At 33.9% G+C, this 24,489-nt stretch overlaps 1 protein-coding gene and 1 pseudogene across 1 annotated transcript; one reads left to right on the top strand and one right to left on the bottom strand.

Moving 5' to 3' along the window:
• Positions 1 to 899: 899 nt before the first annotated feature.
• LOC114741337 (spindle and kinetochore-associated protein 1 homolog) lies at positions 900 to 5,021 on the top strand (annotated as a pseudogene).
• A 2,624-nt stretch (positions 5,022 to 7,645) lies between these two features.
• On the bottom strand, positions 7,646 to 9,293 carry LOC114741336 (hydroquinone glucosyltransferase-like). Its single transcript, XM_028929585.1, has one exon. The coding sequence runs from the start codon at positions 9,215 to 9,217 to the stop codon at positions 7,754 to 7,756; it is 1,464 nt and encodes a 487-aa protein (XP_028785418.1). The 5' UTR covers positions 9,218 to 9,293; the 3' UTR covers positions 7,646 to 7,753.
• Positions 9,294 to 24,489: the final 15,196 nt, after the last annotated feature.

The following is a 24,489-nucleotide window of genomic DNA, read 5'->3' as shown; positions in this document are numbered from 1 at the left end:
TTTCCTTTTCTTTGAATAATGCATATATTTTACGCATTTTTCTTATTTTTCATTTTGTAGTGTATCCAGCGAGCAGTAGTCACACCGATCTGTCGGCGGTGATACTGCGCTGAAAACTCTGGAGCTTCAAGTGCAGGCCATCAAGGACCGGTTACGCGAAGAGGCAGAAGCTATTCCTAAAGCCAAGCATCTCTACTTCTCACTCTGGTTATTGACGGAATAGAAATAATTAGGGTTTGAATGAGACTATCTGTAAATATGATCAACTGAGGATAATCGTTTTCGCCATCAGGCATCATGATTTTCTTCATTTTCTATCTTCGAATTTATCTTTTTCAACATATGCTTTAGATGCGCCTGTTTGTGGGATCGATTCTAGAACTCGGTTGACATTTTCTTTACTTTTTAATTGCTACTTTGAAGTGATGGGCCGAGAGCTCAGAGAAGCAGCACACTGCTTAATTGGATCTCGGTATTGCTTTTGATTAACTTCCTAAAAATGAGGAGAAATATTCATTGATGTAAATCTTGGAATAAGTGAGTCACCTGCGTGCTATGATAGCATTAGTGACCGGGGAAAAACAAAAATTTGAAATATTTATTTCTTGATCTGTTCTGATAGTGATACAAGGAAAATTCATTTACCTAAATATTGCTTCATTTGGAGTTTATACTATTGGAGATTGAATTATTCCTCCAAAGCGGGTGTCAACCAAAAGTGAATGGAGCGCCGGAGCATAAAAGAACAAAGTAATCATAGTTCGTAAATGCACTATTTAACGGATTTTGCCTCTGATTAATCATTTTTCTTCCTATGGTTTGGAAAACAATAAAGCAAAAGGGATTATTTTGTTTAATTTGTGTTCTTTGCACTTCAATGTGGCAGAAGTCTGTAATTGAGTGACATTGATCAAATAGTTCCATGCTCTCAATTAATGACCACTACATTGGGTTTATCTACTTGATTGTAGAAACTCATCAACGCATCACTGAAGCAGCAAAAGAAATTGCAGAACATGTCTCTTCACGTTCCCTCACTTGTGCCAGATAGAGCAATAACGTCAAATTCGGAAACTAATAGATGGTAGCTGCATTTTTTCCTTTTTCTTATGATTTGTTAAAGTACATCTTACTTGAGGTCTCTAAAGTGTTGTTTGTCAGTTTATTTCCTGAAGTTTCTGGACAAGAGCCTGGAGTTGGGTCCCTAAAACTTGAAGAGGAGACTGCAGCATTACCTAAGGTAAATGAAATCTACTATTCCTATTTATAAAATGGGTTAATGACATAAGAAATAGTTGGTGCAAGATTGAAATATTTGGAGTGGTTGTTCAGTACCTCAAGTTGCCCCTACACTCTGGTGAAACCATTCTCTTTTCTTTCATAGTTCAAGAATGGTTTGTTTAAACACTCACATATACGTACAGGCATAAACACGCATATCATGGCATAATGTGTATGCTGCTATGTCGTACATGATGTATGCTCTGTATGTATCTATCAGTTCTGTTGATGCTACTCCCATAACATTGAATAATATCAAATTAAATCAAACGAAAATAGGGAGTGGCTCAAATCAGTTCCACCTCTTGCAGTTTTTCACATCCAAAATGGTCCCTGTCCCTCATATTTCAAGACTCAGAAATTCTCAGTCTACATAAAATATGCCTTCTGCTTCGTTGTTCACATCAATTGTTTTATGTTATACTTCTACCTTCTTGTTTCTAATTACTGTTTGAGGCTAATCCATGGAACAACCATATTTTTCAGTTCCTTGTAAAAATCTTATTCGATGAGTAGCTTGAAATCCATAATTTACATTCGAAGAATGCATACCAATTTTATTCGTTGTTGCCTGCATAGGATTTTAAACTTGGTTATAGTCACTCTGACTTATTCATCTCACCGAGGGAACAGAACAACTATATGCATATGCAAGTGCTGTCCAATTGAAACGCATGACAGGAAATTATTATCAACATGAAATGTTAGAAACATAATTTTTTAACTACCACCTAATGTTTTAAGGCTTAAAGCTTTCTAATGGAACGAATTTGGACACAGTGGCAAAACCTCTTTGATGGCTTATGCATTTCTTTTCCACACTTCAATCCCCTCATCTATTCCCAAATATTATTAGTTCAAAGTGCAAATATGCTCTTACTAATGCATGCCGTAATTTGTTCTTCCCTTTCTTATTACCATTTTGAAACTCTTTATTAACACGCTGTCTTTGCCTCTCCACTTGAAGTGAGATCTCTTTTTTTTTTTTGGTCTCGTTCTATCACCTTTTCAGGAGAAAAAGGGTCGAGGATCTCCACCATTGTGGCACATCACTGGAAGTGAACTAGATTCCTTGTCATCGTAAGTAACTAAGCTTATCTTTCATTCCGAAGTTTCAATTTTCAATACACCTTTGGTATGAATTCAGCCAGATAATATGTATATGCACCCTATAAATGACTACTGATTTATATCTTCCACCATGATCGTAAAAATTAATGATTTGGCGTAATAATGGACTGTGAATAAAATAGCAAGAAAATGGCTGAGGAAAAAAAAAGTCTGTAGCAGTAATTTCTCTGATGTCCCTGGAACAGCCAAGGCCATTCCTTCATGCTTTCAGGGCGCTTGTTTCTTAAATTAATATTACTTTCAACACTCCGCAAGGATTGCAAGCTACATTGTTGTAAAATGTTGTCAAGAAGGGTATACTCCTGTTTACATTGGGGTCGGAAAGATCATAGAGCACCAGTGTATGTTTGGGATATTAGAGTATACTCCTGTATACATTGGGGTCCGAAAGATCATAGAGCACCAGTGTATGTTTGGGATATTAGAGGGGTAGGTAGAGATCCCAGAGAGTTTCCTGTGGGAACCATTTTGTTCTTGCATGGAGGCTTTTCAATTAGTCCTTGAATCCCTCGGAATCACCTTGAAAGGGTTGACCGCATAGTGAGACTACTATGCGAAGGGGGATTCAAACCCTCATGAGGACTGGGGACACGGTTTTTAATTAGTGGAGCAAAGTCCTTGGTGAAACTGTTGTACTACCTCAAGTCCTTAATATAAGACCTAGTTGATTAATTTGGAAAGATTAATAAAATTACTAAATTACTTTAAAATATTTATATTTAATATTTTTCTTCAAAATAATTTGCCTTACTTATAAAATGATATATAATATAATAATACACATAAATATTTTAGAGAGATCATGTAACATATGCTATAATTAAGTAATTTAATAACTTTTTTAATATTTTCAAATTAGTCAACTGGCTTTTGTATTAAGGATTGGAGGTAGCATGTTTTATTATATACATCTTCCATCTATTTTCATGATCATATATCTTGATGAAAGTAAAAATATGATTATCTCGATTTTGTGCCTAAATATCTGATAGTGCAGATACATGAGAGGTAGGCTTACTCTAGAAAAGGTGAATGCAGCAATTAATGATATGGCATCTTATGCTGAAGCAAATGCTCAACTTATTGTTGCCCCCAGAAAAAAGGTTGAGTTTCATTTTAGTTTTAAACTGTATTTGTCAAAATTTTCCATTGCACTGACAAATTTCTTTCTGGTGATGAAGTTGGCAGAAAATATTTTGGAGAAAGCCTTGGTGAGTGCAATATTAATTTCCATATCCCAACTCTACCTGAAGCAGTGGGCCAAGGGAAAAACCCACCTGAAACAATCATGTGCGGTTTCTAGGTCCATGCTTTGATGTTTTAACCATTGCAATTATGATTTGATTTATGCCAACTTTCAATTGTGATAAAAAAAAAATTCAGGAATTAAGAGATATTGCAGCTATGGAAGGAATAAAGGGGAAACACTTTTCCTCGAGGCTGACATAAAAGGTCCAAATTTGAAGCTTGATAACACTGGAAAAGCAATTCTGACGGTGAATGTCTTGTCTCCATCCTGTGATTTTGTTGAAGATAAGCTTGTTTTGTAGCTAGCAAAATTATTTGAATGGGATTATCACGTGAATGTTGTGGAACTCTGATGGAACCTGCACTATAAGTATAGTCAACAGAACCAGTAAAATATGGAAAAAATCAATGTAGTGGTTGTTCAATGTTACAATGGAAGAAACAGACGAAAATGACAGCGGTGGCTGGATGATTCCCAAATATCTCTTTTCTACAGACTTGCTTACTTTTCCTGATTCGCCCTCCCTACTTCGCTAGATTCAGATTGGCTATTCTTCTTTTTTCTCTTACCTTTAAGCCCATAAGCCTTGATGGTCTTGGTCCATAAAAGTCCTAATTTCTAGTTTCCATATATTTGAGGCTGAGTCGAGTCTAATACAGGGATCTAAAACTAACTAGAAACTGACGTGGGCAAGTCTGCGTTTTTTACATGTTTATGCTTCGTAGGTCTTCTGTGTTTAATGCTAGACAATTTTGACATCATATTAATCAAATGAGCTCAAGTTGATACTGCCAAATCTGATTGTTCTTTTAATTGTCATTATCCTCCCATCCCTCTACATATTTCAGTCTTTTCCAGGTAGATCTGCCTGTCATACCTGAATGTGGATCATTGGAAGTACTTAGTGGAATATGCTGTTATTTGAAAATAAATTTTATAAATGTGCTATTTGCCTTTATGCAGGTCCTTCGTCACCTTGGCCGTATCAGTGAGACTCGTATTGGGCATCATCGGGTCATTATTCTGCAGAAGCCACAGTAAAAGGTCTTGCTACTTCCATTAAACTTGTGTATGGATTTTGGGGGAAAAAAAAAGAAGAGAAAATAAGTGACATTAGACGGTTGCATAGATATCAAATTTGTTCAAATGTCTAGATACTTCGAAACAGAAGACGTTTGTTTGTGCAGCTAATCGCATCAAAAGCAATATTTGGGAATTTTGATGAGACCTACCCAAGTCGGTTTGAGCAGGGTAACAAAGATGTAACTAATGCAAGAACAATCTACAAGAAAGATTTATGTAAAATGCGAACAGTACAAAATCGCTTTCTTTAAGAAGGTTAAACAAGGTACTTACTTTTGCTTTCTTAGCTCTTTTAATTTATTTCTTTGCAGTTCTAACAGGAGATTAAGAAATAAGAAAACGGTAACTAGAGACTATCATAGTCATTAGATTTTAAAGACTGGACGAAAGGCTAACTTGATGAAGATTGGATACAATGAGCTTCTCAGTGGGAGCTCTCTTGTGTATCCGTCTATATATATACGTAGAGCCGGTAATACGGGTTGGGCTCATTGCCAGCTCGCCAAAAAAAGCGGGCTCGGGTTGGCGTTTTGCTAGCCTACCACGGTGTGGGCTACTCTAGTCCGTACTGCTTTTAGCCTGCGGATTGGCAGGCCAGCCTACTTTTTTTCTTTTGATTTTTTAATACATTAAATAATATAGTTAGAGGATTTTGACTCTCAAATTTCATATAGACATTACCTCATTTGTATCATTATATATATAATTAATTAAGCACTTTATATATATGTGTATGGTTATATAAAGAGCACCGTCCATTTTGTATTTTTATATCTATTTGTTGTTATTATACACGACTTCATAAGATTAGATGAACATGTGATTCTCATATAGTCATAAATACATATAAAAGATTTACTTAATTAATTTGGATAAGAAAACTAGTTAAATTAATTATTTATAAAAAAAATATATGTTAGTTTTTCCTAAATATCTTTTAAAATTATAAATTAATTCTCATATTTTTTTTTTATCATAACCCATTACTCAAGTTTAAGACTCGGAGCCTAATTTTAACATTTTAAACTAAGCCTAACTCATACTAATATAATAGATTTTAAAAAAAAATTAGGCGAGTTGGCGGGCTGGTTCGAGCTACTTCGGTCAGCACCGCATTCGGCCTACATTGCGGTGGACTGGCCCGCATCCCCACTATCCCACTGTTAGCCCGCTCTAGCTCTATGTATACATGTGTATGTATTATGTGTGTGCAAAACTTTTCGAGCCATGATTTTTCCATTATTTATATAATTCCAGATTTTGCTTTTAACAAGCTTAAAATCCATTTCAGCTCCGAAATAGCCTGAAATATGACATGGAAGTTTTGTTTTGGCTGAAAAAAGCATTAAGTTTGTAGTGTGTCCCTTGGGAAAGGTCACTTTACATGACATGTTCATTTACATATAATTCCAGGTTTTGCCTTTAACAAGCTTAAAATCTATTTCGTCACCGAAATAGTTCGAAATATGATACGGAAGTTTTACTTTGGCAGAAAAATGCATTAAGTTTGTAGTGTGTCCCTTGGGAAAGGTCACTTTACATGACATGTTCATTTATATATAATGAGTTTAGAGCAAAATTAAAACAATCAAACATGTCATTGGTGTCCATTATCCCTCCAAGTACGGCCTTCTTTAATGCAAGCCTAATTCTTCGCCTTCAATCACACTAGCTAGCCCACTATCAATTGGGACTCTTAAACAATTGAGTGGTCTTGATGGATCTTACTTTAAAGCCCTATTGTCTTTAGGGTCTGAAACAAGTCAGTGGTCATTGAGCCTTCTACTTGCCTGCTGGGTCGCTGGATTTTTTGTCTTTTTTTGAGTGAATGTGTCACTAGAAATTAGATCGTGTTGTGGGATACCGCTTAGCGGCTTAGGATGCCACGGGGACAATTAATGCCGTGTGAGATGCCACTAGAAATGTCATATGGAATATCACTTTGGACTTCATTAGCTCTTTCTGTTTTTTTTTTTTTTTTATTTTCTACAAATAAATACAAAGCCGGAGCTTAAAATGTCAGTGATGCTATTAAGGCAATCTGTTGACTTTTTTACCAGTTATTGAACAGATCCTCTTAATTGTAGAAGTATGAATATATGAAAAATAAATATAAAGGTCATAAACCAATTTTAATATGTGCTTTTGTGCCTCAAACAAGTTTTTCGATGGATGTTTTATTTAGAGCATTTTAATACATCATGTGCCTCGAATGATTTTGGCTATCGACTTTGCGTTTCAATAGTTAACTTAACAATTGTAATATTTTCCTTGTAAGCTATTGGTGGATTTTCTTTTTTCATCTTTGAAAAGAATGTTATCTTGATAAATAAGAAATTAAAATATTTATGTATAATCAAAGCATGGGTATTGAGAATAGAAATAAAAATGTTTAACAAGTTATCTAAATTCATATGTAACTTTATAATTAAACATACCCATTTTAGTAACTAACAATGACAATTAAAAAAAGCCATATTTCATAGATAAATTTATGAGTCTACACAAGTATTTTAACAATTAATATTAACAAAATAAGTACCTCTAGAAAAATTTATAAATCCTAATTTACTCTGTAGGATTTTCTGAAAAAAATTTATAAGTGTTCATACATAAATTTACAAGTATATATATATATACACACACATTTTAATAATTAACAATAACAAAAATAATAAGTGTGATTAGAGAACTTAACTTATGAGAATAAGTAATTTGAACTAAATTTTATTCTTAAATATTTTATATTCTCTTATAAATGTTGATGTTATGAATAATATAAGAACTGATTATGAATTTAAAATCACAAAATCAAATTAGATATGCAGCCTTACCCAGATATATCTAAATACAAGCTTAATGTATTTTTATCAAAATAAAATTTAGCCAAAAGTTAAACAGTTAATATGCAAAAAATTCAAAAATATCGTACTCATTAGAATTGGGACAAAAACTGAATGATTGAAAAGACACAAAAACAAAGATCCTTAACAAAAAAAAGGCGCAATTTCAATATTTCTGTTTTTGCCTCCAAAAAGTTTCAACTTGAATTTGATCAACAACTTGAGAAAGTGCCTTTGTAGAGGACCCATCCTTCTTCAAAGCAGAAGAAGCAGCATCTTTCAATTCCTCGATTCTTCTGCGAATCCCATTGCCTTCTTCTCTCCCCTCCATTAATCTTCTCACCATCTCAGCAATCTCCTCTTTCTCCACTATCCCTCTTTCATTCTCCTTTGGCCTCAAAGCTACCTTAAGCCCTTCTGTCAGCAAAACGGCGTTCATCTTCTGCTCTGCAAATAACGGCCACGTCATCATCGGCACCCCACACACAATGCTCTCCAGGATCGAATTCCAACCACAGTGTGTTAAGAACCCACCCGTTGAACTGTGTCTGAGAATCTCACTTTGTGGGGCCCACGATGACGCTACTAAACCTCGTTCTTTTGTTCTCTCTATGAATCCTGATGGCAAAAACTGCAATGAATCTTGTTTTTCGTCGCTCAAATAAGCAGAATTCGCTGATTCGCTTGGTTTTCTAACGACCCATAAGAACTTTTGACCACTCAATTCTAACCCCAAAGCTAACTCATTGAGCTGTTCCCCGCTCAGTGTCCCCCCACTTCCGAATGAAACATATAAAACAGATCGAGGGGTTTGATTTTCCAACCATTCCACACAACCCGACCCGTTTTCTGAAGTACTTGACCCGGCTTGAACAATCGGTCCGATGGGGAACACGTTTTGGAGAGCTGTTACTGTCCTGTGTTCCATTTCAAAGAAGGTGTTGACCAAGAAGCCATCGGCAAGAGGAAAGCGTTTACAACGTTGAAGGATAAGCTCGTAAGAGAGACTAGATCGATCTTGAAGATGCTCAGGAAGATCGAGACCGTTGATTGGAATACTACACCCCGGAAAGATCTCGATCGGATCCTTCAAATCTCTATACTCGCACGAAGTCTCTTGATCCAGCCTGGGCAAGTTCAAGAACAGAGAAAGCGTCATGGCGGAAGGAGGGAAGTACACGAAGGACAAGAGATCAAGCTCCTTGGCAATTTCAAGAACTTCATTAGCAAAAGGATCTGTGATTAATGCGACAAGTGGCGGTGGGGAAGACGGCGACGGCGACGACGAGCCGAAACGCAGCGATTTGAGGGCGTCGCAGAGAGAAGGAAGAGATCGAGAAACTGCGAGTTGGATCTGAACAGCAGGTGGGGGAGTACTGTTGTGTTGGGGATCGACAAGGTCGTGTTTGGAGATGGGAGGGAGGAAGATGCAGTGAATGGACGAAGGGAGAGTTTGAAGAATGGCGATGGTGGGATCAGGTGGAGAGTCAATGGTGGGAAAGATGCAGGTCACCTGTAAGTGAGGATGGAGATGAACTAGTCGTTTTGAGAATTGAAGAATGGAGGCTTGGTGGCTGAACGCTGGGATTGAGATGGCGGCGATGTGAATGGTTGGTTTGTGATGATCCATGGAATTAATAAGCAGTTAATATTATTTGCTTGAAATGGTTTGTGGAAGGAAGTCGTGTTAGCGTGTTTGGGTTTATATAGGCCATAGGCATTGCTTCAAAAGTTGGAGGGGAAAAAACACGCTTTTTTTTTTTTTGGTACATAAGCACGACATTCTTGAATTGGAGATCCATGGAATTGGAATGTGAAGCAGCCTTTGATAGACTTTGTTTGAATAAAATGATTATAATTTGGACTTCCTGGACCGTCAATCACTGATGTTTTGATCACAGTAGAATTGAATTAACATATAAGAACTTATTAAAGATTGAATTTAGTTCTAAAGATAAGATATCAATGTTCTTTATTTCTAAAATTTATAATGTTTTTTTTTTTCTGAAATATTGATGGCAAGGGTTCTCATTAAAAGATCGTTTTACTTTACATTATTAAGGATGGTAGTTTAAGAAAGTTAATACACATTTTAAACTTAACTAATTTATTTTAATATCTTTAAATTAGTTATATAGCTTTTACATTAAAGACGAGAGGTCATATTTAGAATATGAATTAAGTGCCCGACTTGTTATGATCATGTTACATCTATCTAATCATCCTCTGTTTTAAAATACAAATTAATCAGTGCCCTATAATTTGAGTTTGTATCTAATGGTGATATTTGTTGATGACGAATATATATAGTTCAGATCCTATGTAGGCGAAGATTCCAATTATTGTTAATGAGGATGATATAGTTCGGGGTGATTTGTAAATATTTGTACAAGCTTTCTTAAATTTATGAGCATGATTCAGATTTTAGGTTAAATTTGTTAAATTTAATCATTATTGGGATTAGCATGAATTAATCGATCGATTGGAATATTTAATGTAATTTGTTTTTGACCAGGGATTTAATGTAGTTTTTTTAACTGATTAATCTTTTTATAATAAGAAGAAACTGAAGGATCGATTGGACACCAATCACGTTATGTATAGGAAACTCCCCGGTGAGGAAGGGCGTATGGCGAGAGAAGGGGGCGTAGAGAGACTGTTTTGCATACACTCGCCCAAAACTAAAACTCCCATATCTTATCCCATAATTCCCCTTACGGTTACTAGATAGTTTAAGAAAAAATACAAAAAAGGACCCTTAAAATAACAAAATTACAAAAATAAGTACTTGAATTAATAAAATTGCTCTTAAATATAAATCATGAAATGTCAGGAAAAGTACCAGAATATTCCTCTTCTCTTTTTTTCCTTCACGCCATCTCTTTCTTCTCACCCGGAAGCTCTCGGCCATTGTCTTCCTCACCCCATCTCCTTCTCTTTCTTCCAATCCAGAAGCTCTCAACCATTGTCAGCGCACAAATACGTAGCTGAAGATTAAGCTCTTAAATATTGCAACAATTCCCCAGAGTAGCCCGACTACGTCTGAATTCCTCGCCTCTAATGGTTCACAGATTTTCCTGGTAATTATTGGCACCTGTCATAAACATCATAATTAACATGTTCGGCGTCATAAGCTTTCACAAACGAGGTAACATAAGAATGGAAAACCTCAGCGAGTTCAAGTTTCTCAAAGGTCAAACTTGTGCTGTCGATAGTTTTACCGAGAACTTTAAGTCCAAGCCGCATAACTTCCTCCCTTGTGATATCATCCTTGTAATCTTGCTTGAATATTGGCTATCCTGCCTGGTTATTTGCACCAATAGCTGCAGCTTTCCAACAACCATGATTTCCATAGGGTCACTCATGTAAAGTTGAAAGCCATAATTTTTGTCCCAGCCAGCAAAAAGAAATGAGACTCCAAATGGCCATGGACCACCGAGTTGTGTGTAACCTTGCTTAGTATCGCATAGACCTACAATTAGTAATTAAAAAAAAAAAAAAGAACACAAACTTACCGATGGTATACCTAAGGAAACGGAGGTCAAAAGTGTTATCCTTTTAGTATCTAATTTGATTTAATTGAGATGCCTAAATTTCTGGCAAAGTAGGGCTAAGCGGAGCGAAAAGGGTTTTTTATGAGATGGCCGCAATGAAAACTATTAGCCCCACACTGGGAAAAACAATTAATAATACTAAATTGGTAATTTGACATTCACCACTTGTTATTTGGCATGCAAAAACTAAATAATACTAATTTATGCTAAAACTTAAGTTGTTGTAAATAGTTTTTCAAAACTATTTGGCATTCATGACTTGTTATTTGACATACTACATTTGTCATTAGCTAATGAAAATAATGTCATTTGTAGGTAAAATTTAAGTTAATATGAATTGCTTTTCATAACTTATTATTTCCCATACAATCATTAACTACCACATCTAGTAACTAACTAAGAACAACTCTATTAATACTTGTTATTTCAAACAAAAGCCTTGTTACTTCATTAACATTAGCTTGTTATTTCCAAACTTGAATTTGTTATTTTCAATTATGAATTTGTTATTTTCTATACAAAATTTGTCAATTTATATGACTCAATTTGTTATTCCCAATAACTCACCAAACTTGTTATTTCTAATTATGAACTTGTTATTTTCTATACAAAACTTGTTAATTCGTCTTACTCAACTTATTATTTTCAACTACTTAACAAACCTGTTATTTCTTATATAAAAACTTGTCAATTCATTATGCTCAACTTATCATTTCTAACAACTTACCAAACTTGTTATTTCCAATTATAAACTTATTATTTCCCATACAAAACTTGTCAATTCGTCTTACTCAACTTTTTATTCTTAACTATTTAGCAAACCTGTTATTTCCAATTATAAACTTGTTATTTTCTATATAAAACTTGTTAATTCGTCATACTCAAATTGTTATTCCCAACAACTTACTAAACTTATTGTTTCCAATTATAAATTTGTTATTTCCTATACAAAACTTGTTAATTTGTCTTACTCAGCTTGTTATTCCCAACCACTTAACAAATTTGTTATTTTCAATTATATAGTTATTATTTTCTATTATAAACATGTCAATTTCTCATATTTATATTGGTTTTTCCAATTACTTAACAAAGTTGATATTTCTATTACTAAACATGTTAAATCCCCATAGTGATGTTCTCATTTACTAGTGAATAGTGAGAGAAACATTTACGTAAATCCAATGAGAGAAAAAAACCATTTTGAAGTACCTTTTGTTATACAGGTGTTACCAATATTTTGCAAGCATCAATAAATAAGCACCCTTTTATCTTCTCAGGTTAGCAAAACTCAACTAAAGATCAAATAAGTTCATTTGACATTTCTCTTCCATATATGAATGGATGTGTTTGCCTTGATTACCAAACTGTCCAAAGAAACCACAAAAAAAGATGACGATGCGAGATTTCTTGGTAGCATTGCATCTATGTTCTACATCTATTTAGGATAAGGGTATTATCAATAATGTGGAATAAAATTAATGATATTGACAGCTTACTAATGTATGGCATCAGAATAGAGTTTAGATTTACGTCTAGATTTACTAATTATGTATGATAAAACAAAAAAATCTATCATACTCTACCATGATCAATCATGGGTCTGAAAGATGCCATCAAAGTTTGGTCATTCGAAGAAGTAGTTTCAGACTTTAAGTTTCTGTCAAATTTCTAAGGAAACAAGCTAGAGAATAAGGAAAAGCAATCATAACTTAAACAAAAAACAAACATGAAATTCTTAGCGGTAGTGGGGCAATATTTGCAAAGAGCTCCATCTTGTATCAACAATCTTTTCATAGAGGAAGAAGAGAGAATGAGAAAGTGGGAAGAGATGGGGTGGCATCGAAGAAGGGCTGGGGATGAGGAAGTGGGGTTAGGGGAGAAGGAGAGGAGAGGGAAAGAGAATGACGAAGAGAGAGAAAGGGAAAGAGAAGAAGAAAGGGAGAGGACGAGGTGGAACAAAGAAAAAAAGAAGAGGGTATCTTAGTCTTTTTCCTAACATTTATAATTCATATTGAAGACCCGTTATCTGTCAGCAATTTTGTTCATTCAAGTGTTTATTTCATAATTTTGCTATTTCAAGAGTCTTTTTTACAATTTTTCCATAGTTTAATTAAATAAATTAATTTTTTTAATTTATCTTGGCAATTAAAAAAAATATTCTCACCCATTTATTTAAATGGGCTTGAGCCTTAATCCAACAAAAATAAACTAGGTATAACTCAACATGTCATACTTATACTTCGTGAATTAGACTTCGTGAATTCAATTTCTTCCTCTTCCTACTTTTATACTAGGTGACATCTAACATTTATATCCAAACTCCACAAACAAACAAAAAATTGCTGAAATTGTTACATGGTAGAAAGTATTTACCAAAATACAATAATAAAAATCAACAAGTTTAAGATTTTTAAAGAAATCATTCATATAAATTATAAAAAAATAAGTTCTGCATTTGACACCTCTTTTTTAAATAAAAAAATTGAAATTGTTCAGCTTAAGAACAATTTTACCACCACAACAAAACTATCTTTTTCAGTAAAAATTACAAGTAAAAGTCCATTCCATTAATTGGTCCTCCTCCCTTCTAAATTTTGGAGAGAATTGCAATTGATTACCCCATCCCTTCTATATATTTTTTTTTCATTTTTCCTTTATTTTAGGTTTCCTACCAAAAAAAAATGTGAGGAAATTTTATAGAATGATTACTTTTTACAATGATAATTAAATTGAAAATAAATATATAAATTAAATTAAATAAATATAAAATCTACCCATATCTCTCTAGTCTGCAATTTAAGTCACTTTAATTAATTTATTAAGATAAAAAAAATGACAGTTAGCTCATTACATTTTTCTCAAATTGAATTTTCTTTTTCAGCTTTATCATATTAAATGATATTTTGAAGGAGAGAAAGAAAAGAGTCATATTTAGCATTAAATATACAGATGAAATTAACAAATAAGCATGAATTGTTTTCAAAATGGTGCCTATTCCTCTGGCCCTATATATAAAGCATTTTCAGTATATTTCACATAAACCAAGAAAAATGTTAAACTACATTAACTCTTCATTAAAATATAAAAAATTTTCAACTTTGCCCATAATTAATATATACATATTTCAAAAGAAATAATTATCTATATCATAATAAATGAAAGACATAATAGTACACTCCTATTAAAAATTTAATGAAGTAATTTATAAATAGGATTATGAAAAACTTTTTCTCCTTACCTTCTAAATATTGCAGACCGACAAATTCTACTAAGAGTGATTTAAGAAGCATCTTTAGTGGGATTATAGTGGAGTTTTTGTCCATGATCATTTCTCTCTAATACTCCGCTCTTCTCTCCTTGACTCATGTTTTTCCTTTGCGTTTCAGCTGCCGAAAAATGACCGACAACATTGGGAGATGGTGAACATTTAAACTGGGATTATTAACCACGATTAATAATTTTTTTGGCACAAATTAATAATTTTTTTTCACTAAGCACACGTATCTCTTTATTAGTAGAAATCTTCTTCAAGGTACTATCATGCATTAAATGTGAGCAAATTTTTTAGCAAGACTTTAAATCTTGGTTTAACGTGCAAATTAATAATTTTTTTTTTTTGCCACAAAATTTGATTCCACAAATATCTACCTTTCCTTATAACTTGGGGCAAGCAAATTGAACAACCGCTTCTGCAATTACTGATCATTAACCACGCCCTCGCCCTCATCAAATGGGCTTGGGCTTCATTTTTATGACTTCTACTTTTATTGTAGGAATTTTGGGCCATTTCACGGCCTAACTAAAAATAAATTCCATAATTTATTCCCTAGGATATTTCTACAATATTTTAAAAGCCGAACTGAAAGTCGCACCAAAAAAGTTAGCGGATTACAGTTCAAACGGTTGAATTGGTCAAATCATTCAGTTCAATTGGTAACATAATTATTAATCTAAAAATAATGTTAAATATGGATAATAATACTATCTCCGGTTCTTAATATGAAAGTTAGTTGACTAATTTGAGTAGTTTAAGAAAGTTTATTAAGTTAGTTATTTGTCATAAATAGGTATCGTTTTTCATAGAATACTCTTGTTAATAATGTATATTAGCTAGAATTACCATTTGATGAAATTTTTAACATGTATAATTATTATAAAGACTACTTAAAAAATAAATAAATATGAGAGACAAAGTAAATTAAAATATTATATTTAGGATCAAACTAACTCTTATATTAAGGACTGAAGGTAGTATACATGTAAGAAATAAAATATCAAATTATTAGAATATTTTGAGAAATTTTTTTCTTGACAATTTTTAGAGAATTAAATAGTCTAATTATATATACACATTTAAATTTATATTAGTCATTTAATATTTTGACAAAAAATATTTTACATAAAAATATGTAAATAAAATTTATATAAAAATAAAATTAAAAATATAAAAATTAAGATAAAAAAGAAAAATCGTAAATAAAAACCTTGAAATATAAATTGTAATTTGGGTTTTTTAATTCACAAAATTGTTGCTAAAGACCGAGTTTTAAATATGAATTATGAAATATTGGGGAAAAGATCAAAATACCCCATTTGATAAAAAAAAAAAATTCTCTCATCATCTCTTTTTTCCTCTTCCTCTTCTCCCTCTCTTCCACTCCTCTCAGCTATTTAGCGTGGAAAATTGAGCCTGTGGCAGCATCAATCATTAGGTCTATTGGCTTTGCTTTCTAACTTGCATTTCTCTTGGCTTGCTTCATGTTCACCACCACAGGTACTACTAGTCGTTCTTAGAGTCAGTAATATGGGTTGCACCCATGGGTTCAACCCGCCAACCTGCCAAAAATGACAAGTTAGGGTTGGCTAAAAGCCAACCCGCCACTACCTTAAAAAATATAACCCGCACCGCCATAACCCGAACTCACGGGGGTTGGGCCGACAACCTTGGGGCCAACCCGCGGGTTAACTCACCTTTTTTTTTAAAGAATAAATAATAAAGGCAAAAGTAAAGCAAACTTTCACTTAAAACTTCATTGGATAAAGAGGGTTATTCAATGTTGCTCATTGGTTTCATTGGAAAAAAATGTGTGAACTTGTGTATTATCATGTTAGGAAATTGGACAATCATATACTATTTGTATTTTATTGTGTTGTAATTTTTATTTGGATGTTTGTAATATTTTATATAATTTCTAGTGTTTTTATTTTTGATTATATATAACTACTAACATTTAAAAAAATAAGAAAAATTTTAAAATTTTTTAAAAAAAGCAAAAATAAAAATAAAAATTCTGGCGGGATGGGGCCAACCCATCTTGGTGGGTTAGGGTTGGCAAAATACCAACTCGCCAGAAAACGGGCCTTTTGAGCTTGCACCATGTAACTTGCAACCAGTCACGGGCCAACCCGCAACCCGTGGGTTGGCCCGTTTTACCAGCCCTAGTCGTTCTATGTAACACCTTATGTTTGCGACCTTATATTGTGTCAAGTTAAGATATTCGGAAGCGCAATTTAAGGTCACTGGGTTGAAAAATCTGAATTTGAAAATTTCTTTTCCCGCATTACTATTCATTGTAACCTTAAACTTGACATAACTTTGGAAAATCGTAACTAATTCTAGAAAAATCGAAATAAGGTCGTTCCAAGTCTCACTCGAAGCTCTTAACATCATATATCAAGGAAAAATGACCTCAGGTTCCACTTTAATCAGAAACGCATCCGTTTTTAATTTCGAAAAGTACTGTTTATTTGGTCATTTTTCTATTTTCCAGGATTTTTGCCTAACTTTGAACAGGCATAACTTCTTGTACAGAGATCCGATTGTGACGCTTTACCACTCATTTTAAAGGGAAAAATAAGATCTATTTTCATGCCAAATTTCAGGGAAAAAGTCAATCATTTGACCAGGGTCTTCATTGGTCAAAGTTTGGTCAAATCTAGACCATTTTTATCCCCTTTTTCACTAATTCTAGCACCATTTCGTTTTTTACTATAAGCATACCATAACCACATATAAAGGTGCTCTACCATTAATATACATTCAAAAAGGTTATCATATCATGTGTTCATGATCAGAATATGCTTACATGGCTTGAAAGAGAAAGGTTCAAAACCGTATAATACAGTACATAACTAATAACTTTCTCAAGCCATGATTATTTCTTTTCCCTTATCCTTGGAAGTAGTGGCACCTAGAATATCATGTTGTAGGAGGAATGAGATTTCATAGAAATCCCAGTAGCATTGAACATACAACCATCAGGTTAACATGCATAAGATGTCATGCTACATGCAGTAAAATAACATTGCTAGTCTTTATGCCATGCCATAACCATTCTGTATCCATGTCATCATATCATAGAGCATATAATCATTCTGGTCAAAACTCAATCATGCAAGAGCCAAGGCATACATTGCAAGGAGTTCACATCATCTGGGCATAAACATTCTCATGGCACATAAACACACATAGCAGAAACACCAAATGCAGATCAACAAAATAATTGCAAGTTCACGCTACCTCAATTCCACGCTTAATGTTTCCTCCTTGTTCCCTTGCTTGAGATCCTCCTAGGTTTCCAGAAAATTGCCTATCAACCATACAGTAAGGGTATGGTAAATTCCATATCTAGTATACAATTCTTTCTCTATATAATGCTACCCTTGTGCCTTTCAATTTATAATTTCTGTATACCTTTCCTAATCCTTTGACTTTGGTTTGACCAAGCCTTAATCCTCAGTTAAGGTCTTGGAATTCTTCCTCAATCCATGATTAATCATGTTTTCTTGGTTAATCATTAACCCTTAATCCTTAATCCAATATTTAATTAAGGTCCTCAAGTCACATAGTCATTAGTACAACATAATCTTCTAAGATTAAGTCACTAATCCCTTATGGATTAACCATTAATCATTCTCTAATCAACATGATTAACCTTTAATCATTCCTTAATCAACATGATTAATCATGATTAATCATCCTTCAATTAGCATAACTAATCACTAATTACTAATTAATCAGGGTAGCTAACCTTAATTACTTACTAATCTTTAATCAAATAACATGATTAATCTTAGCTATCACTAAACCATAATTAATCAAGGTAACTAATCCTAATCTTCCTCAAATAAATAATTAACTAAAAATAATTAACACTTAGGGAGGTAAACGTACCTTAATTAGCTCTTAATCGGCGATTAGAGGTGTCTAACTTTGCTTTCTCCCTTTCTCTCTCTTCTTTCTTCCTTTCTCTCTCCTAGAACTCAAGAACACAACATTCCCTCTCATGCAAACCTCTTTGGCCGAATTGTTCATGAAAGGGGGTATTTATAGGCTTTGATTTTTCAAAATTCCAAAAATGCCCTTCGGGAAAAAGATGCGATCTCGGCCGTCCATTTTTTTCTACTTTACACATGGACAAATCTTAGGGCACACACCATAAGAAGTTGACACATGGATGGACACTTAATCACCATGTGATTTTCATGTGGAAATAAAATATTATTTTATTGTTTTGTCTCTTATTTCCCTTTATGCCCTTGAATAATTTGGAAAATTTCAACTTTGTCCTCCCCCTTTATTTTTGGCCAAAATATTACTCTAAATATTGGGAGAAAAATGACTCATCCGATATTCAGTGCAATCCATTGGTTATTTGTGTATTTTCGGTCCGATTTTCCAACAATCCTGTCCAATTTACTGTCACAAAATTTTGATTTCAACACCTCATTAAATTCCCCTCATTCCAAAGGTATTCCATGATTTTTCTCAAGTTTTACCTCCCTCTATAATTTTCTAAATTTTATTCCGTCAAAAATCACTATTCTACCGATAATAATTCGGTAATAAATATTCTTTAAGCTAACCTCTGCATATCCAAAGGTGGGAAGTAATTTTATAAATTAGGATAATATGTCATATAATTTATCCCTATTTTTCCTTGAATTTTTGAGGCCTCTATATATTTTAAATAATGGAAATTGGCTAATTTTTCCTTAATTAACCAAAAATTCCAATAATTACAAATAATTCCCTGATAAATTATTTTTAATCTTATATTCACCTTCTAGGCCTCAAACGTTATTCTGTATCCTCCTTTCTATTTTTCATGATTTTCTGGGAATTTTCAAGAATTTCGGACATTATTTCCAATACTGCCCTTTCTTAACCGATCTTTTCAAAAATGACCGTTATGTCCCTATCCTGATTTTTCTTCATAGCCTAGATCCTCTACCAGTCTTCTATACTATTTGGCCTTAGTCAATCACAAATCATTCATCAATTAGAATAAAATTATCAGGGTGTGACATTCTAGCTCTTTTTTTCTATTGGTTAAAATTGAGCCTATGTAGACTTGTTATTTGACATACTACACTTGTAATGTCTATATCCAGACTTGTTATTTAACATACTGCGCTTGTAATTTTCATATGTAGACTTGTTATTTGACATATCGCACTTATATTTTTATATCCAGACTTTTTATTTAATACAGTACACTTGTAATTTTTATATGTAGACTTATTATTTGACATACTACATTTGTAATTTTCATATCTAAACTTGCTATTTAACATACTATACTTATAATTTCTATATCCAGATTTGTTATTTGACTAAGAAACTTGTAATTTCATTACTAGACTTGTAATTTTCATATGAATACTTGTTATTTCACTTAGTGGAGTTGTAATTTTCATATCAATACTTGTTATTCCACTAACTAAACTTGAAGTTTAAATATATACATCCTAACTTATTATTATGCTGGCAAGGTTGAGAATTTCTTAGGACTGTCATGAGAAATAAATGACTAATGAAACATTCTTCCTTTAACCCCTTAAGTATGCATTTGGAAGCGTTATAGTTCAAGCGATTCACAAAATAAGCCGGTAAATTTAATTTTGTGATTGGTTGTCGGGTTACTATTTACTGGTTAAATTCCATATTTTCAGTCCAACTTTGAGTAATCATAACTCTTAGCACGCACATCCGTTTTAAGTGATCTACCACTTGTTTTAAAGATCAGGATGTGTACTTTACTCATATCAAATTTTATGAGTAGAATCAATCATTTAGCTCACATCCACTTTGTTGCTAATTCGTGGCTCATTTAGGGACCTTCTATTCCCTTAGCTCAATTCAACATTTTCCAATAAATTCTTTCCTTATGATTTGCTATGCTATTTTTTTACATATAACATTACCATTCATCTTCTCACTTCATAAACTATTCCCATACATCATCATAGTCAATTACACATGCCATCATCATCATTTAACATCACATAACATAAGTGGCATGTTTATATCATACATTATCAAAGTGTATAATGTGATACAATAACTTTCTTCAATTGTTTTCCTCTTTCCTTGATTTCACTTCATGCATCCCTTGCTTGACATTATCACCTATTATGGTTGGTTAAGGAAGGGTGAGATTCGGAAGAATCTTAGTAGCAAACAGTAACCACCTAAACATACATGGCAAGCTTGACATTTATAACATGCTTGCAACTTGACATTTCACTACAAGAAAATGTAGAATTAGCAGCGGAACATTTCTAGCGGTTCAACAAAACCGCTAGAGATTCTAACATTTCTAGCGGTTTTTAGAAAAACCGCTGCAAATTACCGACGGTTTGACCATTGCTCGTACATTTCTAGCGGTTACCACCTAACTGCTAGAAATTTAGAGCTAGAAAATTTCCCAGGTTTTGGCGGGATCTTGGCGCCAAATTTGTAGCGTTTATTTTCTAGCGGTTCAGGCCAATAAACCGCTAGACACTGAAAATTTCTAGCGGTTGATGCATGAATCACTAGAAATATTTTTAATTCCCCGAGGAGTTTAGAAATTTCTAGCGGTTCGGGTAAAAACCGCTAGAAATTTCTAGCGGTTTTTACCCGAACCGCTAGAAATATCTGCCAATTCCCGAGGCACTTGTGACCGTTGGGATTTTCTAGCGGTTCTGTCCAAAACCGCTAGAAATTTCTAGCGGTTTTGTGGAAAACTGCTAGAAATTCTCGGTCTATATAACCCCCCCACTTTCACTTCTTCAATCGTTCTGGAAGCGAAGCTCTGCTGAATTTTCTCCACAAACATATTCGAGTTCTGATTCAGTTGCAGATCCTTATTTTCAGGTAAAAATAGTAATTTATTGATAAATAATTTTTATTTTATGTTTTATTTTATTTAATTTATTATGTTGTAGCTTATAAATAATTTTTCTTTTTATTTTATTTATAAATAGTTACTATTTGTTGTTATTAGGATGACTCGTCGGCACGGGAAAGACCCAGTTGATCCTGAGAGAGCTGGACCCAGTGAGGTTCATCATGATGCTGGTGAGCCATTCCCCAGCATTCATGACTATGATTTCAGCGAGGAGGATATCCTCAGTTTTATGGAGCAGGATGATGTTGAGCGGACTGAGGAGGCTCATTTTACTGGGGATGAGCAACCCCATGCTGATGCTGATGCTGCTGACGAGGAGGAGGAGGAGGAGCAGGATCAGGGGAATGAGTATCCCCAGGCTGCGCAGCGTCCTGCTCCGAGACGTCAGGCTGGTTATGAGGTGGAATTTGTTGGTAAGTATTTATTTAACTTTTTAAAATTTTGATCAGTATTTAATTTATATAGAAATTGTATTAATTTATTGATATATAATTTATTTCTTAATTAAATTTTGCAGACACTGAGGGGAACAGGTCCTATTGGAGGCTGACAGCCAAAGAGCTGTCTATGATGACGAGCGGACGAGTGGTTGTGCCGCTCAATGAGTTGGGCCAACCGACGAAGAAAGGTGGCCAGTTGTACAACAAGTACGTGCGCCTCCTTGGTCAGCAGTGGACGCTGTTCCCCATCTACGTGCAGGACTGGAAGAAGATCACCTCAGACAAGAAGCAGCAAGGCTGGGAAATGATGAAGGTAATATAAAATTGTTATTTATAATTTTTTTTAATTTAAATAAATGATTATATATTTTGTTTTCAAATAATTTAATTGTTTGATTATAATTTTTTATTTATTTAATTTGTTTGTTATTTATAATATTTTTAAAAGTAGTTAAATGAATATATATATTTTTTATTTAAATTATTTAAAAGTAGTTAAATGAAAAAAATTTGTTATTGATTTCATTAATTATTACTTATAATAATTTTAAATTTAGTTGAGTAAAAATATTTTTTCATTTAAATTACTTAATTGTTTAATTATTATTTGTTTTTGATTAATTTATATTTTATTTATAATATTTTTAAATTAGTTAAAAACTAATTATTTGTTTTTGATTATTGAAATTGCTTAATTATTTGTTTATAATTTGTTATTTAGTTAATTTATTATTTTAATCATAGAGTAAATTTATTCTGGGGGAGGAGTTGAGGGTTGACACGATCAAGAGGCTTGGGATAGCATGGAAGAACAGGAGGGCCGACCTGTGGAGGGAGAAGAAAGGTGACGGGACGAGGCCCCTCCAGGAGATACTGGCAGATGTACCTGGTGGAGTCCCGGACCAAGACTGGTCCAGTTACGTCTATTTTAGGATGACGGCTGACCAGATGGTATGATAATGTTGTATTAATTATAATTTCTTTATTTTTTATCCGACTTGACTCATTTAATTTAATTTTTTTACATTTTGCTTCAGGCTCTTTCTAGGAGAAATGCTGGGAGCGTCAGGCATCAGACGATACGTCATAGGGCTGGATCCAGGAGCTTTGCGATCACTTATGACGAGATTGTGAGTACTTGAAATAAATTTATTAAATATGTATATGTATTTAATTTGTAACTAATTATTTCTTTGATTTCATTTACAGAGGGAAAAGATACGGCAGGAGCGGGGATACACGGCCACTTATAGCGAGATGTGGCCGATGGTGTATAGACCTCGAGACGGGCGTGCGTCGGATGAGGTTGAGGAGATAGCGGTAAGTAATAAATTAAATATTAATATAATATCACAGTGTAGATATCATTATATTATAATTAACTTCTCTTATATTAATTTTGGTAGGCATGGATGACTCAGGTCGATTCCGAGTTGCGTGAGTCTCAGGGGTCTGCCTTGGATCCCACCGCCTCACTTTTAGCGGGTCGTGGCCGGCCGCAGCACCCTGGTCGAGTTAGCGGGCTTGGACTTGGACCTACACCGACTAGGTTGCCCCACTCAAGTGGCGCTGGCCCTTCATATACTGCCGGGAGCTCTCATGCGAGTGCGAAGCGGCCGGGTTCCTCATCCTCAGAGGAATTGCGAGAGGAGCTCAGACAAGAGTTCGAGGCCAGGATGGAGGCCAGGATCGTGGAGCGTGATCGTCAGCTGCAGGAGCGTGATCATCAGCTGCAGGAGCGTGATCGTCAGCTCCAGACGCAGCTTGACCAGCTCTTGGCAGCTGCTACGGCTCTACGTCATGTGGTGGTCAGTATAGCTCCAAACATCTTGATTCCTGAGATCCTCGACCTACACCTGCCACCAGTCCGGCCCCTACCCCCCCATCCGCCAGTCCAGTCCCAGCAGGTTGAGCGGCCTGCCCACCCCCAGCTGGAGGATCCAGCAGAGGATGATCACGATGATGCTGCTTCTGCCCCTCACCCATGATTTATCTTGCTTTCATTGTATGGGATTTTATTAGAATTTTGATTTTACGGTTTTATATACTATTTAGATATTTATTTAAATTTTATATTTATTTGTTTACTTTATTTATTTATTTCTATAATTTTATTTATGTCAAGTATTAATTAATATTGAAATATTTATTTATTTATTACAACATCAACATTACAATTTATTAAACACGTTAAACATGTTAATTAATCAAAATAATTCTATAATCATTTATTAATTTAATAAATATTTATTTTTGTAATGTTATTAATTTATTGTGTAGTATTTCTATTTAATATTTAAAAATAATATCATTTGTAGCGGTTCTAAAACCGTTAGAAAATTCAACTGAATTTTATTACATCGTGAAACTTTCTAGTGGTTTTATAAACCGCTAGAAAATTAGTAATTTTCTAGCGGTTTACAAAAAAACCGCTAGAAACTTACCTCATTTTCTAGCGGTTGATAAAAACCGCTAGAAAATTACCTAATTTTACGTAATTTTCTAGCGGTTTTATAACCGCTAGAAATTTCAAAACCGTTGGAGACAAAATTCCCGTTTAAACCGCTATAAATTTGTAGCCGATATTTTGAATTTCTAGCGGTTAATAACCGCTGGAAAATGAAAACTTTCTGTTAAAACCGCTACAAATTTGTAGCGGTTTGTAACCGCTACAAAAAAATGACCGTTCCACCAGCCTCCTTTATAAGCTGAAGCACTCCAACTGAATTCCAT

This window comes from Neltuma alba, unplaced genomic scaffold (genome assembly GCF_004799145.2).
Source record: "Neltuma alba isolate B1F8T4 unplaced genomic scaffold, ASM479914v2 tig00003352_pilon, whole genome shotgun sequence".
NCBI lineage: Eukaryota > Viridiplantae > Streptophyta > Magnoliopsida > Fabales > Fabaceae > Neltuma > Neltuma alba.
The sequence above is the reverse complement of the archived record's forward strand: the minus strand, read 5'-3'. Positions and strand labels throughout refer to the sequence as shown.

What these genes read in the sequence shown, in the direction of transcription:
- LOC114741336 (XM_028929585.1), bottom strand. Translation starts at nt 9,217, where the DNA reads ATGGATCATCACAAACCAACCATTCACATCGCCGCCATCTCAATCCCA.